The 16,939-nt window shown below is 38.7% G+C and overlaps 1 protein-coding gene across 1 annotated transcript in view; it reads right to left on the reverse strand.

Annotated features, from left to right (window-relative positions):
- Positions 1-16,939, reverse strand: part of LOC138158691 (receptor-type tyrosine-protein phosphatase N2-like) — a 187,965-nt gene that overhangs the window by 151,144 nt on the left and 19,882 nt on the right. The window contains exon 3 of the mRNA XM_069084825.1: positions 471-665. Within this exon, the coding sequence (XP_068940926.1) occupies positions 471-665 (195 nt within the window). The remainder of the gene's footprint in view (positions 1-470; positions 666-16,939) is intronic.

Genomic DNA, 16,939 nt, shown 5'->3' on the forward strand with positions numbered 1-16,939 from the left:
AATCTGGCCTACTCTGTTTACTAGGACACAAAAATGCTGCTGAGGCAGTGTGAGAGGCATAACAGTGGAAACACATATGGGGATGAATTGAAACATTCTCTTTCTTCACCTGTCTCCCTCCTACTTCCCAAAACCACTTTATTTTTACTAAATTGTAATCTCTTCCCAGTCTGGAGTTAGGAAGACCTGAATTCAACTTTGGTCTACTAGCTATGTGACCTTTGGCAAGCTACCTAACTTCTGTTTGCCTCAGTTTCCTGTAAAATGAGGATAATAATAGCACCAAACTCACAGGGTTGTTGTTGAGGACCTAATGAGATGCTTAGTACATAGCACAGAGCCTAGCACATAGACAGGGCTATCTAAATGTTAGCTATTACTATTATTATTATCCTTTCCACAGTAGAAACATTAGCTCAAAGACTTTCCAAAAATCACAGTCAATGCACACAATAGAATTACAGCCTTACCAAGATCATGTGACCGGTGGAGATGTCCATGTTGGATTGGACTGGTTCTTCAGACCAGGAAGAAGTGCTGCTCCGAGCAGAAGGACTAGGGATAGGCCCATCGCTGAACTGGGATGAAACACTATTGATACGGGAAGTATGCAGGGGCTCTGGGCGATCAGATGTCTTTACAGCCATGCGTTGACGGCATAGCTCCTAGAACATAAGAAGAGAGAAGAAAGGGTTAATCTGGAATGAATGGAAACTACCCAGGGGGAAAGTCTGTTATTGTGGCAGGGTGAGGAGCAAAATATCTTCCTGGTTCTGCTTTGCTTCTCCTCTCATCTACCATAATTCTGAGGTCTCAAAGGTTAAGATGGGTTATCTATTATCTAATTATTAAGTCCAGGTAATTATTAGATATCTGTGTGTGTGTGTTGGGCGGGGGGGCATAGAACAGAAAGCATAATAAACTCATCTAAATTATGGAGAAGAGTTAGAAAGTGTAGCTGTCATTTTATGAAAATTAAACAATACTTAGTATGTCTGTCATAGAATTCTAAATATATTTTGTACATGTATATGTATACATACATATGCATACATGTCTCTGTGTGTATATGTGTGTATGTATGTATTGGATAAGAGGATCAATTACTGCACCATGCTACCCTGGATCCTACCAATTCAGCAAGGGGGAAAAAAAGGTAATTAGAGTGATGAGGTTCTCAGTAACTACACAACAGAGCAATAGATGCTGTATTTTTTCTCATTAAGATAAAAATACAAAGGATTGGACATAGTGAACAAGAAGGGAAACATTTTATATGGTCCCAAATGCCAAAACAAAAAGGAGATTTGTGATAGACTGAAAAAGGAGAGACAAAGGGAAAAATGACCCCCAAACTCTCTACCCTAAAACAGTAAGTGACAAATAGAAGCAATTCAATGGCAGCACAGAGAAAAAAACCGACCAGTAACTGCATATGATAATGGTGAAATGTCAGATACATAAAGTTTCTAGGTTTTAAAAATCTCAGTCTAATTGCCTAATAGATCCCCAATTACCTGGGAGCCTAGATTTAGAGCTGGGGGGAGGGGATCTTAGTGATCACCTAGCAAATCTGATAATTTTACCAGTGAAGGAACATGGCAGCAGAGAAGGGTGGAGATGTCACAAGTGCAGAGTTTAATCAGCTCTGCCACTCACTACTTAGATTAGAGGGAGAGGTCTTTTCACTTTGAGCATGCTTGATCACGGGTCTTATATCCACAAATGATTCCAAAATGTGTCTGTAGCACGGTATGACTAATCAGTACACATCTTTTGGACATATTAATGGCTGATTACTTGTCTTTTAGAGCAGTTGTGGAAAGCTCTTTGCCTTTGGCTAACAAACGTTGGTATCTCAAGTACTCAAAATGACTCGGTGGCTAGAGTGTTCCATTTAGAATCAAGGAGACCCAAGTTCAAAATCCTGCCTCAGACATTAGCTATTAGCCCCTGGGCAAATCACTTAACCTTCCTCTGTCTTAGTTTTCTCATCTGCAAAATGGGGAAAATAATAGTAGCTACTCCATAGTGTTGTTGTGAAGATGAAATGAGTTAATATTTGTAAAGTGCTTTGTAGATCTTAACGCACCCATGTGCATGCTAGTTATGGTTGCTATTATTAAGATAAGATAAATGCTTCTCTTATGTCCTGTGAAAACAATTGTAACCCAATGGTCAGCAAAGTCAAGCATAAAATTAAGGCAAACATAAAAAAATAATTTGAAAAGATTATTTTAAAATGCATTCATTCAGGGGCGGCCAGGTGGCTCAGTGAGCAAGAGCACCGGCTCCAGTGTTGGGATGACCTGGGGATCGAATCCCGGGCTCAGACACTCAGCACCACACCCAGAAATAACTGGCCGTGTAACCTTGAGCAAGTTACTTAACCCCGATTGCTTAAAAAAATAAAATAAAATAAAATAAAATGCATTCATTCAAAATGAAACTGTTTCAAGGACTGATTCATCCATGCTCCCCTTCTCCTTTCTAATCTTGGTGGCAGTGGATCCTGGCATCCAAGGGGAGGTCATACCACCAACCTGAATCTGACCTGAGACATCTATCAAAAGATGTCTCAGCACCCCAAGGCAACAGCCAGAGATCACAAGACACTTCCACATTTCCCTTCTCTCTCTCTCTCTGCCATTAAAGACCTTTGTAATGCCAGCTGACACTTTAGAGAAATCTTCTCTTTAGGCCCAGCTCTCTGTGTGAGATACCCATATGCTACTGAATTTCCCTTCTCCACTCGTTCATTAGTAAGCACTTCTTTACCCAGGTTCTTTGCAAAGGGGCCTCTCTGCTTCTGTTGCTTGGATCCTACATGAATTCTGAGTCCTCCAGTTAAAGCAACTGGTGGAAGTGGAGATTATTGTGGGCTCAGGGGAGTAGGAGGATAAAAGATGGAAATAGGTGAACTTGAAAAAAAAAAAAGAAAAGAAAATCTCACTGTGAGGGAAAAGATCTTTAATAAAAGGGCAAAAGAAAGAGAAAATCAGATGAAGCCCAAGCTATGAATGCCTAGCACTTTCATTTTACCCATATATTTTCAAGTGCTTATTGCCTTCCAGATCATTTAGAGATGATGACTTTATTTCCAATGTGACATACAAGTTCTCCCTGAATCTGACAAAACTGGTTGATAATTTTAATAAGGTAGAACTGAGTGACAGTAGCGACCTGCCCAAGTATATCACCTCATTTATTTCAGATCACATGGAATGCTATGTGAATGGGGTGGGGGGAGCCCAAGTAAAGAGGCCTATGATGCCTGTGGTTTCATACATCCAGTCTAGAAATGCACCAAGTCCAACAAGTGCTTATTATCATCATCAGATAATAGAGAAAAGTGGCCATGGAAGCAGATAAGAAATCACAGGACATATTAAAAAAAATGAACTTCTATAAGGGGAAAGGGGCTGAGGTTCTGAGTTTAATCTATTTTTTAAAAATCTAATTTTTCAATCAACATCTGTCTTGTGAATCTGCAGGCGATGTAAGAGAATTGCAACAGACCTAGCTAGCTCAATGGATAGAACACCAGGCCTGAACTTAAGAAGACTCATCTTCCTGAGTTCAAATCTGGCCTCAGACACTTACTAGCTGTGTGACCCTGGGCAAGTCATATAACCCCGTTTGCCTCAGTTTACTCATTTACAAAATGAGCTGGAGAAGGAAATGACAAATCCTCCAGTACCTTTGTCAAGAAAACCCCAAATGATGTCTCAAAGACTCAGACGTGACTAAAAAACAACTATGTTACTCAAGCAGATATAATTTCCTTTTAAATCTCAGGATCAGAGAATCTCAGATACCTTCTAATACAACTTCTTATTTTATAGATGAAGAAACTGTTCAAGGGCTAAAATGACTCCATCTAGATTATACAGCAAACTGGTAGTAAAGCTAGTTACTAGAAGAAGCAGGTCTTAGATTAGTAAAGATGTTTTATTTGGAACTAGAGGATCTAGACAACAGTTTACTCATCAGTAAAATAACAGGATTGGAATAAATAACTTTTAAGGCCTCTTATAGCTCTAAATACACGATTCTATGATTTTGATTCTTTCTATAATACCAAAAATAAGGAGGGAGGAAAGAAGGGAAGAAAGGAGGTAAGGAGGGAAAGAAAGAAGCAGGGAGGGAGGCAAGGAGGGAGGGAGGCAAAGAAGGAGGGAGGTAAGGGAGGAGAGAAAGGAGGGAAGGACAGAAAAAAGAAAGAAGAAGGGAGGTAAAGAAGGAAGAAGAAAAGAAAACATGGGAGGAAAATATAGACAGGCTACAAAAAAATCTACCCATTACATTTAGCATTTGCTTCATTAACCAGAAGTTATCTAGTGGGAATAGAAGCTAGGAGCTGGAATCATTAGGGTTTCAAAATCAGAAGGAATCGGGGGAAAAGCATGGATGGTGAGTCAAACCTACTAGGAACTAGTAACACATGGTGAAGACTGTTTTGTTAGAGAAAGACTTCATTGCCTTTACAAATTTTCTTCCGGCGCATAGGGAATGCTATCCTTGAACTGAAATTGTGTGTGTGTGTATGTGTGTCTGTGTCTGTGTCTACACGCACACACAGAGATGTATATATGTGTGTACACATATACATATATGTATGTATGTATGTGTTATATATTTGTATAATCCTTCATATATGAAAACCACCCTGCTAATGTTGTTTTCTGTATATCAGATGAAGGGGATAGTTAAGATTCATAATCCCTTTAATATGGATGACCTGTATAACTTGCCTCCTATTTTGGCTTGAAGAGTCTTTCACCATTTAGAGGTCTTTTGATCTTAGAGGGTTCTCATTTCAGTTCCAGTGAGGGTCCCTTCAGCTCAGACTGGTCTAAGTACTGGAGTTGCTTTCCAGTCATAAATGGAAAAGTTGCAGGGCTTTAATGTGTACTTCTCTGCAGGTACTGAAAGTCTATCCCACTGCAGTATGCTTGACTATACAGTTGGTCCACTGAGATCCTGGGCTCTTCCACCGTGCCACCTTTCTACCATGGCTACCATTTAGAAAGAATTCTGAATCTGAAATCATGAGATTAAGGTTCCCATGCTTCGTATTTAGTTTTGGGGGCAAGACGACAAATTCTATATCTTAATCTGATGTTTAAAGGGCATTGAAAGTGCTCCATAATCTAGCTCCAACCTACCCTTTTCAGACTAATTTCATATTGTTTCCCCTCAAGCATTCTATGTTCCAGTTAAATTAGCCTCTCTGTGGTTCTTTATACACGATATTCCATCTCCTATAATCTGTCTTGCTTAGCCTGTCACCCCTACCTGGAATGTTCTCTCTCCTCCCTTCTGCCTCTTGGAATTCCTACTTCCTTTCAAAGTTCAGCCCAAGTACTACCTCCTACATGAACTTTTCAAAGCTCTTTACGTATATTATCTCTTTTGATTCTTATGACAACAATGTTGTGTGGTAGGTATTTTTATTATCTCCATTTTAAAGATGAGGAAACTGAGACTCAAAAAAAAAAAAAAGAAAAAACTTAAATAACTTACCATATCTGACATGGGATTCAAACCCAGCTCTTACTGACATCAAGTCAGTATCTACCACAGTACAAAAGGCAGTGAAGATGTGATCAGTTAAGGAATCCAGGGAAACACTTTAAGGCTTTTTTTTTTCTTTTTAGAACATCACTTGTCAGAATAATGTCGTTTACTGGGGATATCGTGTATATAATTCTAGGTCCGAAACATAGCAAAATCTTTTTATGTCTCTCAGTTCTACTTTTAGTGATGCATGCTTCAATGTTCTGGCTATTTAACTGTCTAAGAGCTAGATCTGACTCTAGATTCAGTTGGTTCAAAATATCCCAGCAGGGACATAGACATACAAGTGCCACTACCTATGGGGATAAAAATCAATGAGCTGTGGTGGATTGTCCTGACCCTATCATTCATCCACATATATTTCTGCCAGCCCTAAATATACACCTCTTAGCACTATGTACTTTCCAGGCGCACATCTCTGTAACTCCTCTCTGGGAAACTCTTGTGTCCATTCTGCTACATGTGAAGCCGAAGTTTCATACCCCGATTACCTAATTCCCATTTCCTCTCGTTTCCATACCTAGAGGACATTTTGTAATCATAGGGAGAATCAGATGTCAAATAAAGAGGCAGCACTGAAAAGAACAAGGAGGTTGTATATTTGTATGTCCCCAAAGCTTCTAAAGAAATAACATTATATACTCCTCTTCAGAAGTTCTCCAAGCAATGAGTTTCTAATTTATATAATGAGTAAAGTCATTTTTAATCAGGCCAATAGCTACCGATCCATTTTTCTGAACATTCAGGATTTTTATTCCAAAATAAAAGAAGATAGAAGACGATAAATAATAAGTAACACTTATGCTATGTTTTATAACTCAATACTTCGTAGACATTATTCCTTTTGATCTTTACAACAACCCTGGGGGATAGCTGGGGTCCAAAGTATTCCTATCAGTTGCCATTTTGCAAATGACGAAACTAAGGCTCAAAGAGAGAAATTGACTTACTCAGTGTCACATGACTATTATGTAGTACAACCACAGCACAAAGCCAGATCTTTGGACTCCAAAACATGATGTTTTGCTTTTTTTTCTCCCATCACAGCCCAGCTGGAGTTTCAGGGATTAGAGATAAAAAGTGGAGACCTCTGGAATGTTTAGTTGCCGATGGTCTTGCCAGGGTCAAGGAGACAGACTTAATGATCTCTCAAAGTCCTTTCAAGCTTCATGATTCTGTGAATACATTTTGATAGCCCTTTATCCAGATATGAACACCCAACCACTGACCAAATACCTGTTCCTCTCTGGCGGGAGGGACGGTTTCTGAACAGAGGCCTCTTTTTCCCTGCCGTAATGCTGCAAGGGCTTTGCCTACTATCTTTGTATACAGTCTGCATGCATTTGTCATTCCTCATTCTAAAAGTATCATCTATACCTTAAAAAAAAAAAAAGAAAAAGCAATTGCAGCACACACAGTGATAAATGAAGGCATGATCTAGCTGACCCTTTAGGCTATGATCTAATGGATGGGTTGGGCATAAACATTTATTTAAAATGTAATTTGAAGTTTACGACATTATTCCCCATTACATGGGAATTGCTATCAGACGGAGGCACTTCCTCTGTTTTTATTGCCCTACATTTATTATCAAACTTATGTGGAGGGCACATGCAGTATATTATAGAAAACTAATATCAGCATGACACACACACAAATACTATAGCCATGATAAATATTTGATAAATAATGCCCAGTTAAGTGAGTTTAAAGCATAGAGTTATGGACATCTATGGACATCTTTTTATTTAAGCATTAGATAATTGATAAATAAACTTAAATAAACAAACTTAACAAATAGTTATGAAGGAACCCTGAGACCAGCCCAATTATATTTTGAAACTTCCCTAATTTATAATCCTGGCAGGGAGCAAGAAAAGCAATAATCAACAAAATATTCTGTATTGGGACTATGAATACCCTGAAATGGAGGTTGTGTGGGGGCGTGCAGTTCCCCCAAGAATATTAATTACACAGTAGCACAAATTTGGAGCAATCAAAATACCCTCTGTATTTACATATCTTGCACTTATCTAGCTATTTTCAAGTGATCTCCCCCATTAGAATGTAAACCCTTGAGGGCAGGGACTGTTATTGGTGCCTCTCCATTTTTTTTTGTCCTTGGCCCTTAACACAAAGCCTGGCACATAGTGAATGCTTAATAAATAAGCAAAAAAAAATAGTAATTTCAGATTTGGAGTTATTCAGCAAGAATAACAAGATTTTCTAAGTTCGCTATCTAATGGCAAGAGGATATTACCTTGTACCTATCAGACCCCTTTCCTTATAACTTGGTATAACATTACTGAAAATCATTCTGTGCTATATGAGGGTGGATGGTACCAGGGGGGATTGGATAGGGCCTGTGTCCAGAACAGGGGTGAAGGGGAAAGAAAAAAACTATAAACTTTCCCTTTGCTTCTGTTTTCTGGGGTATCAGCTACCATAGCTTCCTCTTTGGCTTCAGTGAATAGTGCTTAACAAAGGGAATATGACTGGTGTGCTGGTGTGCAGAGCTGGTGGAGAAATGAAGTCTCACTTATACATAATGACATAGCCCACAATCCTTAAAGCTAGGAGAGCATGGGAGCCCTGCGGCAGGCCTCTCCATGGAACGCTTGACATGATTCAGCAATGATTTGTTATGTAAACATGAAGATAAAAATAAAAGGTGACCTCTTTATCTCTTTGGGTCTCAGTTTCCTCATCTGCAAAATGGAAAGGTTGGATTAGATGAACTCTGTGGTTCCTTGCAGCTCTAAATGGATTGTTCTATGTTCTCCAAATTGACAGAGGAACAGTTTGCTCTAGATCATATGGAAATTTGTGATAGTCAGCCAAACCAACAATGGGGATGCATCCACCATAGCACAATGACCAACCTCTCTTGCTACATGAGGCAAACAAGGTCACTTCTGCAAGGGTAAGGATTCTGGGAATATTCCTAAGCCTCTTAGTTCACATAATAACTCACACTCCCATACACATATACATGCAAGAACATCCTAGGCCATCATTACAAGAAAGAAAAAATGTTCACATAAAAAAAATGAAAAAGAGCTTCAAAAACTTTTCCCAAATGTCACAGGTTGAGAAACACTGGTTTCAAAACCACATACTAAAAACAAAACAAAACAAACCCCCCCCCCACATACTATGATTACTGTATGCCAGTTACTACATAAATAATTCCTATATTGACTGGCCTAATGACTTCACATCTTTAAGAAGAAATTTCGGACCTCTAGACTTCAACTTATCTGTTTCTCCATTTATAAGATGCACACATTCCTATGAATATATGTATATATATATGTATGTACATACACATACAAAATACACATACATAGACACACAAAAACATTATATATGCACACATATATACACTTATATATACACACATACATATATGAGAGGGGATCAGTGAAATGGTAGTAGAAAAGCATTTAAAAGTTCTTCAGGAGAAACATCCTATTTACAGTAATTTCCTAGAATTGTCACATTGTAAAGGGTCTCAAATTCACAAGAGGGATTGCACTGTGTCTCTATATATTGTAAACAAATATTATTCAAGCAGCAGCAGGTTAAAAGAACTGGTGATCAAATCCGAGAGCATAAATTTCAGCCCATCAGAGCACACAAAATCAATTATAATCAATTCTATTTTATTACCTTCCATAAACATTGACTGAATATTTACTACGAGCAAGTCACTGTGCTAGGCTCAGAGGATGCCATACAGTGACAAAACAAAACGGTCCCTGCTCTCTACTGAGGAGATATGATATGTCAACAGTTAAGTAAATGCAGAGAACATATCAAGATAGTGTGGAGTGAGGAGAGGGAGAATTTTAAAAACTGGGGAGTGGGAAGGATCAATGTAGGAAGTGGCACCTGAACTGAATAGGAATTCTTAGGTTCAGAGGTGTGGAAGGAGATTATATCAGGACTATATAAAGACATGGTGGTGGGAGATGGAAGGTTGGGTACAGGAAAAAGCAAGTAAGCCAGTTCAGTGGGATATAGAGTATATGCTACAGGGAGAAAGGTAAAATAAGTATAGAAAGAAAGGCTACAGCCATGTTTGTTGTTCAATTGTTTTCAGTCATGTTTGACCCTTTGTGATCCCATTTGGGGTTTTCTTGGCAGAAATACTGCAGTAGTTGCCATTTCCTTCTCCAGTTCATTTTACAGATGAGGTAACTGAGGCAAACAGGGTTGTGACTTGCCCAGGGTCACATAGTTAGTACGTGTCTAAAGCTGGATTTGAACTCAGGAAGATGAGTCTTCCTGACTCCAGACTTGGCTCTCTACCCACTGTGCTACCAAGCTATTCCTATTGTTAGGGACTTTCAATAGCAAAGAGAGAAGTTTATATTTTATTTTAGAGTCCATAGGGAGTCACTGAAGCTTTGGGTATGGGAGAAAAAGACTGTAGGATTTATGCTTTAGGGATGTTAATTTGACAGCTGTGCAGGATGGATTGGGGAAAGGAAGGACAGGAAGCAAGGAGACCAAGTAGGATGGTGTTGCTGAGAGTGAGCAATGATGAGGTCATGAGGTAATGATGGGGCCAGGTGAGCAGAGGTAGTACACCGGAGCAGAGGTGCTGAAGTCATAGTCATGGAACTTGGGTTTAAATGCCGGATCTTCTACTTACTGCCTTTGTTACCCTGGCTAAGTCCATTACCACTTCTGGGCCTCAGTTCACTAGATAACATCAAAGGTCCCTGTCAACTCTAAGTCTTACAATCCTATGAATGCTTAGAGGGGGGTGGATATGAGAGATGTTAAAACTGACAAGTCTGGCATCTTCTTAAAAAAATTATTAATTAATTTATTTTTAGTTTTCAACATTTACTTCTGTAAGTTTTAAATTTTCTCCCCTCACCAAGATGGCATAGCAATATGGTGACTCTACACATGAATTCCTATTAAGCTTAGCATCTCAAAGGAAGGACTGGAGGGGAGGGAGAATGACTATTCCATGATGATTCCAAGTGGACAGAAGATGTGGGGGTGCCCTCAATGGAAGTTAGAAAAGTTATGGGGAGAGATGGGTTTAGGAAGAAAGATGAGGGGCACCATCTTGACAAACCTCTCAAACACTGGCACAATATCAGAGCTGTGGGGGATTTGAGGTCCCACCTAGTCCAACCCCCTTATTGGAGGAAGCTCAGAGAGAAACTCGATGCCATACTGCCACACATGTGTCCCACCCTTTCCACATCTGACACTGGGAACAAAAATCAAATCTACATGAGGATTCTGGAAAGTATATACAATTTTTCTACAACTCAACTAACCATTCTGTGACATCTCTAATCATAACATGTCTTCCCCCACAGTTACCATGCCCTATTTACGTCATGTTAATCTATTGGATGCAAGTCCCTTAAAAGACTGGGACTATTTGGTTTTGGTATTTAAAAAGAGCTTAGCATAGTACCTGGCACATGGGAAGAGATTAATAAATGCTTTTCTCATTCATTCATTCACTCACTCATTCACTCATTCATTCATTCATTCAATTTGGCCAAGGTCTCATAGAGTCAGTGGAAGGAATGCTATGAGGTTCCAAATCTTCCTGACTCTGTGTTCTTTCCATGTCATATCTTCACTTAATCAAAATGTCATGGAGGGTCATAGGTGGCCATACACTCCACAGAAGTACATTATGCATAGGAAGAAATGATGGCATTGGAACATGTACTCAGATCAGTTCTCAATGGCAACGATTTAGTAAAGGAAATCTTATGTGGGAAATGGGAGCAATTTTTCTTATTAAAAAATTCTTCCAGCACTACATTCACCATAGCACTCCCACACAACAATGTTTCGCTTCATCCTAAAGGAGTCAGAGATACAATATGGGGGCTTTGCTTCTTTCTTTCAGCAGTGTGGTAGTTATCAAACAAGGTAAAGCACGGAATGGCTAAACACAGGGTGTGAAATCCCCTCTGTAGTGAAAAAGGCAAAAATAGATCTTTGCACAGCTTGGTGCTGCCTCCGTACACTCAAAATCATCTGGAGGCACTGAGTAAGAGAAAACATCCATCTACTCCTGAGTGTATGCAAGCTGCCTGATGCAAACACATAAATCTCAGAGTTTCATCTTCCCATCCAATAGCGTTTGCCAACCATGCCTTCAGCATTGAAAGATTATCAGATGCAGCAATGGAAAATTCATAAGTACCAGACTAGATGTAAACTTTATCCAACATTATATAGTTTCACATTTCCAGGGTAAATTCCTTAAAAAGTAAGGCTATGAAGTAATGAGAGAGAGAGAGACAGAGAGAGAGAGAGACAGAGAGAGAGAGAGAGAGAGAGAGAGAGAGACAGAGAGAGAGACAGAGACAGAGAGAGAGAGAGAGAGAGAGAGAGAGAGAGAGAGAGAGAGAGAGAGAGAGAGAGAGAGAGACAGACAGAAAGAGAGAAAGAAGAGAGAGACAGAGAGAGACAGAGAGAGAAAGAGAGAGATTCTGATACCTAAAGCACTTCTCTTTCTCAATGAGCCAAAGTGCATGCTTAACTACTAAATATAGAATAGGGGTCTTGGCCTAATTCTGGATGGGACTTTGAACATTTGACACTTCATAATGCAATTCGTAAAATAAGCTGAATAGCAATCTAGGGGCAGAAATTCAGTCACACACAATAATGCAAATGCTTCATTTCTCAACTCTGTATCTGATGGGGGAAAATTACAGAGAATGGGAATCACTCGGAGAGAAAGGACCTGTCATTCTAAAATTCTGGCAAAAGAAAGATCAAACCTGAAATGACTAAAAAATACCTCTTTGCACCTTTAAGGAACAATTGGAACAAAGCAGCATATTGCCTAAGCAAAAACACAAAGGATAGAGAGGAATTTTTAGGGTGTTATGGAGGATGTAATTAGTAGTAATAGGACAAATTAAGGAATAAATGGGCACTGAAATAGAAAAAAACCCTAAAATGAGTTCATTATGATATGCTGAGAAGGGATAAAGACCAATTTTCTTGCATTATTGGATAAAGTACTAGGAAAATACTGGAAAGGGACAAACTTAAATTGGGTGGGCCTTGATCATTTATAGAATGTCAAGTCTGTTTCTACTGTTGAAAGTGGTACCCCGACAAAATTTATGTGGTGGTTTACTTATAGATTATTTAAAATAAAATTATTTCCTTCACATATTTCTTTCCTAATTAATTATAGTTACACCCTCATACATTTTCAGTGCATTATAAAATTAAATGTGGCTTAGAAGGAACTAATTACATGCTCAGGATAGGCTATTGGCTGATTATAAAATATCTGTAATATAACATGATATGATATAACATAACATAATGCTAGCAATTAGTTCAGAAAAAGTATCTAATGATCTGGGTTACCAGCGTGATTTTGTATAACTATGCCATTCATCTTTCACTAAAGTCCTCTTCTGAAGTCTCATCATAGCATGGAGGTAACCCAGAATTCATGAAGGCTATGAAAAATGCAGCAGAATTGCTACCAGGCCCTACCATCTGAAAAGTTGTAAACAACCACAGAGATGGGTTGTCATCTGAAGACTAGCTTCGCTGAGATCCGACAGGCTTGTCATCAGAAATCTGGGCATGGGAGATAAATTTGGGGGATTACTGCACTTCATAATATTTTCTCTTCATTTTGTTTCCATCCACCTATACTCACTCAAAGTGCTATCTCCTAGAAGAATCGTCTTACTTTTATATTGGTATTTGGATCCCTAGTGCCTAGCCTGACACACAGTAGGTGTTTAATGCATGCTTGTGATCATTGACTGATTGATCCTTGTCAGTGATGAAGCTTGCTATGTGTTTTAGTTGAGGGAATTCCCACACCAAGGAAAACACAGATCTTTTGAAAGATTGAAGTGAGTCTTCTAACTATGGGAAAAAAAAAAGTATCTGATTAGAATTGCTCTGGGGAAAAAAGAATGAAAATAACTCACATTTAAAATTTGCAGAGAATAATCTGTTACAACAATCCCATAAGGTATAAAGTTAAAGTATTATCATCTCCAATTTACAGATGAGGACACCAAAGTTGAGAAAGTTTAAGTGACTTGTCCAAGGCGACATAGCCAATGATGGGTATTGTTAGCATTCAGACTCAGATTATTTCATTCCAGTTTCAGCATTTCTTTCATCATGCCACAAGGCCTAGGTTTGCATATAGATACACATAGAGATACAAACATAGAGAGATAAATATGTATGCCGTTGTTCAGCCTTTTTTCAGTTGTATCCAACTCCTTGTGACCTCATTTGGAGTTTTCTGGGCAAAGATATTGAAGCAGATTGCCATTTCCTCCTCCAGTTCATTTTATAGATGAGGAAACTGAGGCAAACAGGGTTAAGTGACTTACCCAGGGTCATACAGCTAGTAAGTGTCTGAGGCCAGATTTGAACGCAGGAAGATGAGTCTTCCTGACTCTAGACCCAGTACTCCTACCCCAATATGTGTGTATATATGCACATATAGTCAGGAAGGCTTCTATTATCAAAGTATGCTTTATGATATTATCATAGGCACTATTTACATAGTGCTTTTAGATTTTCAAAGTAATGTATGTGTATATTTTATAGGTATATATGTATATATAGGTATACACACACCCATACATGTATATGTATATATACATACATATACACACATATAATCTCATTAGATCTTCACCACACCCTATGAGGTAGGTACAACAGGTATTATTACTATTCTTATTTTATAGGCAAGAAGAAGTGTTCAGAGCCTCTAAGAGAACTGCTCACACATATAGTTAGCAGGTTATCAAAGGCAGAATTACAACCTGTGTCTCCCCTGACTTCAATTTCTAAGTCTGATGTATTTTTTTTTCTACTAGGCCACACTGCATACTTCATACATAAGAAAGTTTCTACTCCTGCTTTTAAAAGAAACATTTGAATGACATAAGAACAGAAATTCCCACAGAGGCCAAAGATAGAGTAGATTTATTAGGTGACCTTGCCCCCAAACTCAGCCAGAGAAGGACTTGATTCCTACAATAGAGTTGTAAGTACTCTGCCCCATATAATTTTAAATGACTCAAGGAATGTGGTCTCCATCACTTCTCCTGGGATACCATTTCACAGTCTAATAAGCTTTACAGTGAGGAATAATGTAATGCTTTGATAACTTTTTATTTTAACGGATGGACATCTCACACACATGCACACAGAGTAAAATCCAAATGCTGCTTTACGGTTATTCCTAAGGTCAGGTTCAGAGAGCTGCTGTCAGGGCTGGTATTCATCATGTACCTTAAGTCAGAGGCGGCAAATCAGGCCTCCTCCTCCTCCCCACTCTTGACATATAAATGAGCACCTATACAACAAGAAACCTATCCTTCCACAGTAAAACGGAATCATTTTAGGCCCACAGAATTGTTAAATGGACCAAATAGCTTTACCACAAATAATATTGACATAGTAACACTGGTGGAATTTTCCAGTCTCATGTTTCCTCAAAACAATCCTGCAAAGCTATATTAAAAAAAAATTAGCCCAGATAAGTCAAAGTTATGTTCTATGATTTATTTAAATCCAGAATAGTCTAGAGATAAGAATTCCCTTCCTTTCTTCTGATCATCCAAATCCTTTAAGATCCATCTTTCACATTCTAAAGGCTTCTCTGACTACTACAATGTTATCTTAAAGTCTTCTCCCAACTCTTACTGCCCTTATGGCCAGTCATACCTAAATTAGTACTAAATTATACATTGAATGAGAGAGACAGAGATGAGATCTGTGATTTCATTGCTATAGGGAAATCCCAAATGAGGAAAGCTCCTTTACTAAAGCATGCTGGAATCTTCTTGGCAACTTTCAGGCTTAGAGATTTGTCTAGAACAATGAGATCATCAATGGCTTATCTAGGGTCACAGAGTCAATATGTAGGGGGCAGGATTTGAACTCAGGTCTTTCTGACTCTGAGGCAAACTATTTGTCCACTATATCATGCTGGCTTTCTTGCTAGGTGATACTGTTTTCTAGTCACTGAAATTTTTTTTTTTGCTTTTTTTGGAGGGGGGAGTGCAGGGCAATTGGGGTTAAGTGACTTGCTCAAGGTCACACAGCTAGAAGTGTTAAGTGTCTGAGGCCAGATTTGAACTTAGGTCCTCCTGACCCCAAGGCCAGTGCTCTATTCACTGTGCTTCCTAGCCATCCCCACCATATTTCTTAAATCTTCAACCTGAAGTAGGTATTCACCACATATCCACCCTGCTCTTACAGAATCAGCCTAGTAGTCAGGAGGCTGTGAATAAGAAATTAGCATCCACACAAATAATATGACATTCTGGGGAAAATTAGTCAATAGACCATTGAGTTTGTTCATTGCTCCAATTGTGGGAACAGTTTAATGGAAACAGAATTGAACTTTGAACCAAAAGAACTATATTCCAGCCCCAGACTTGCCATCAGCTATTTAACTTTTGATAAATTTTATACACATGTATGTATTTGAATGCACAGCTACTGTCATAAATAATCCACCTCTGCTACTTTTAAAAATGAAAAGGGTCATTTTGTGCATCCTGGACTTCCAGCTTGGAGCATTTTCACAGGCCGTCCCTAATGCCTAGATTTTGCTCCCTCCTCATTTCAGCTGCCTGGCTTCTCTGGCTTTCTTCAATTAAAGCCCTATCTTCTGCCAGAAGTCTTTCCTGTCCCACCTTACTCTTAGTGCCACCCCTCTGACATTAACCCGAATTTATGCTCTCTACATTTTGACTGTACATAGTAGTTTACATGTTGTCTCTTTCATTAGCCTTTGAGCTCCTTGAGAGCAGTGACTGGTTTTTACCTTTCTTTGTAGCCCCCATGCTTAGTACAATGCCTGGCCCATAGTAGGTACTTAATAAAATGTCTGTTGACTTGCCTGCCTAACTTCTTGTTAGGAAAAATTTCCTATTCCTAGTGTTGCTCTAACTTCTTGTATTAGGAGAGAAAGAAATCATTTCAGCAATTTGCTTTGCTCCACATAGAGATATGGGGGAAAAAGCAGTTGAACAAATAAAAAAAACAACCATAGGCAGTTGACAGCTTCTGACATATGTTTTCTTTTTTTAAAATAAATTTATTTTATTCTGAACTTAAGAAATAAAACAAGCATTTCATAACATAGTAGAATAGAAAAAGATGATTGTATATGAAACTGCAAATCCATTATATACAACTTGCTTTTCTGTTTTAAATATATAAAAAAGTTATCGTGCAATTTTCTTTTTTTTCCTTTTCTTCTCCCCTCCATTCTAAAGATGGCTACCATTAGATACAACTCTCTCTCTCTCTCTCTCTCTCTCTCTCTCTCTCTCTCTCTCTCTCT

Source organism: Petaurus breviceps, unplaced genomic scaffold, assembly GCF_028583685.1.
Source record: "Petaurus breviceps papuanus isolate PSGF00001 unplaced genomic scaffold, PetGlider_PUasm1.0 115, whole genome shotgun sequence".
Classification (NCBI taxonomy): Eukaryota; Metazoa; Chordata; class Mammalia; order Diprotodontia; family Petauridae; genus Petaurus; species Petaurus breviceps.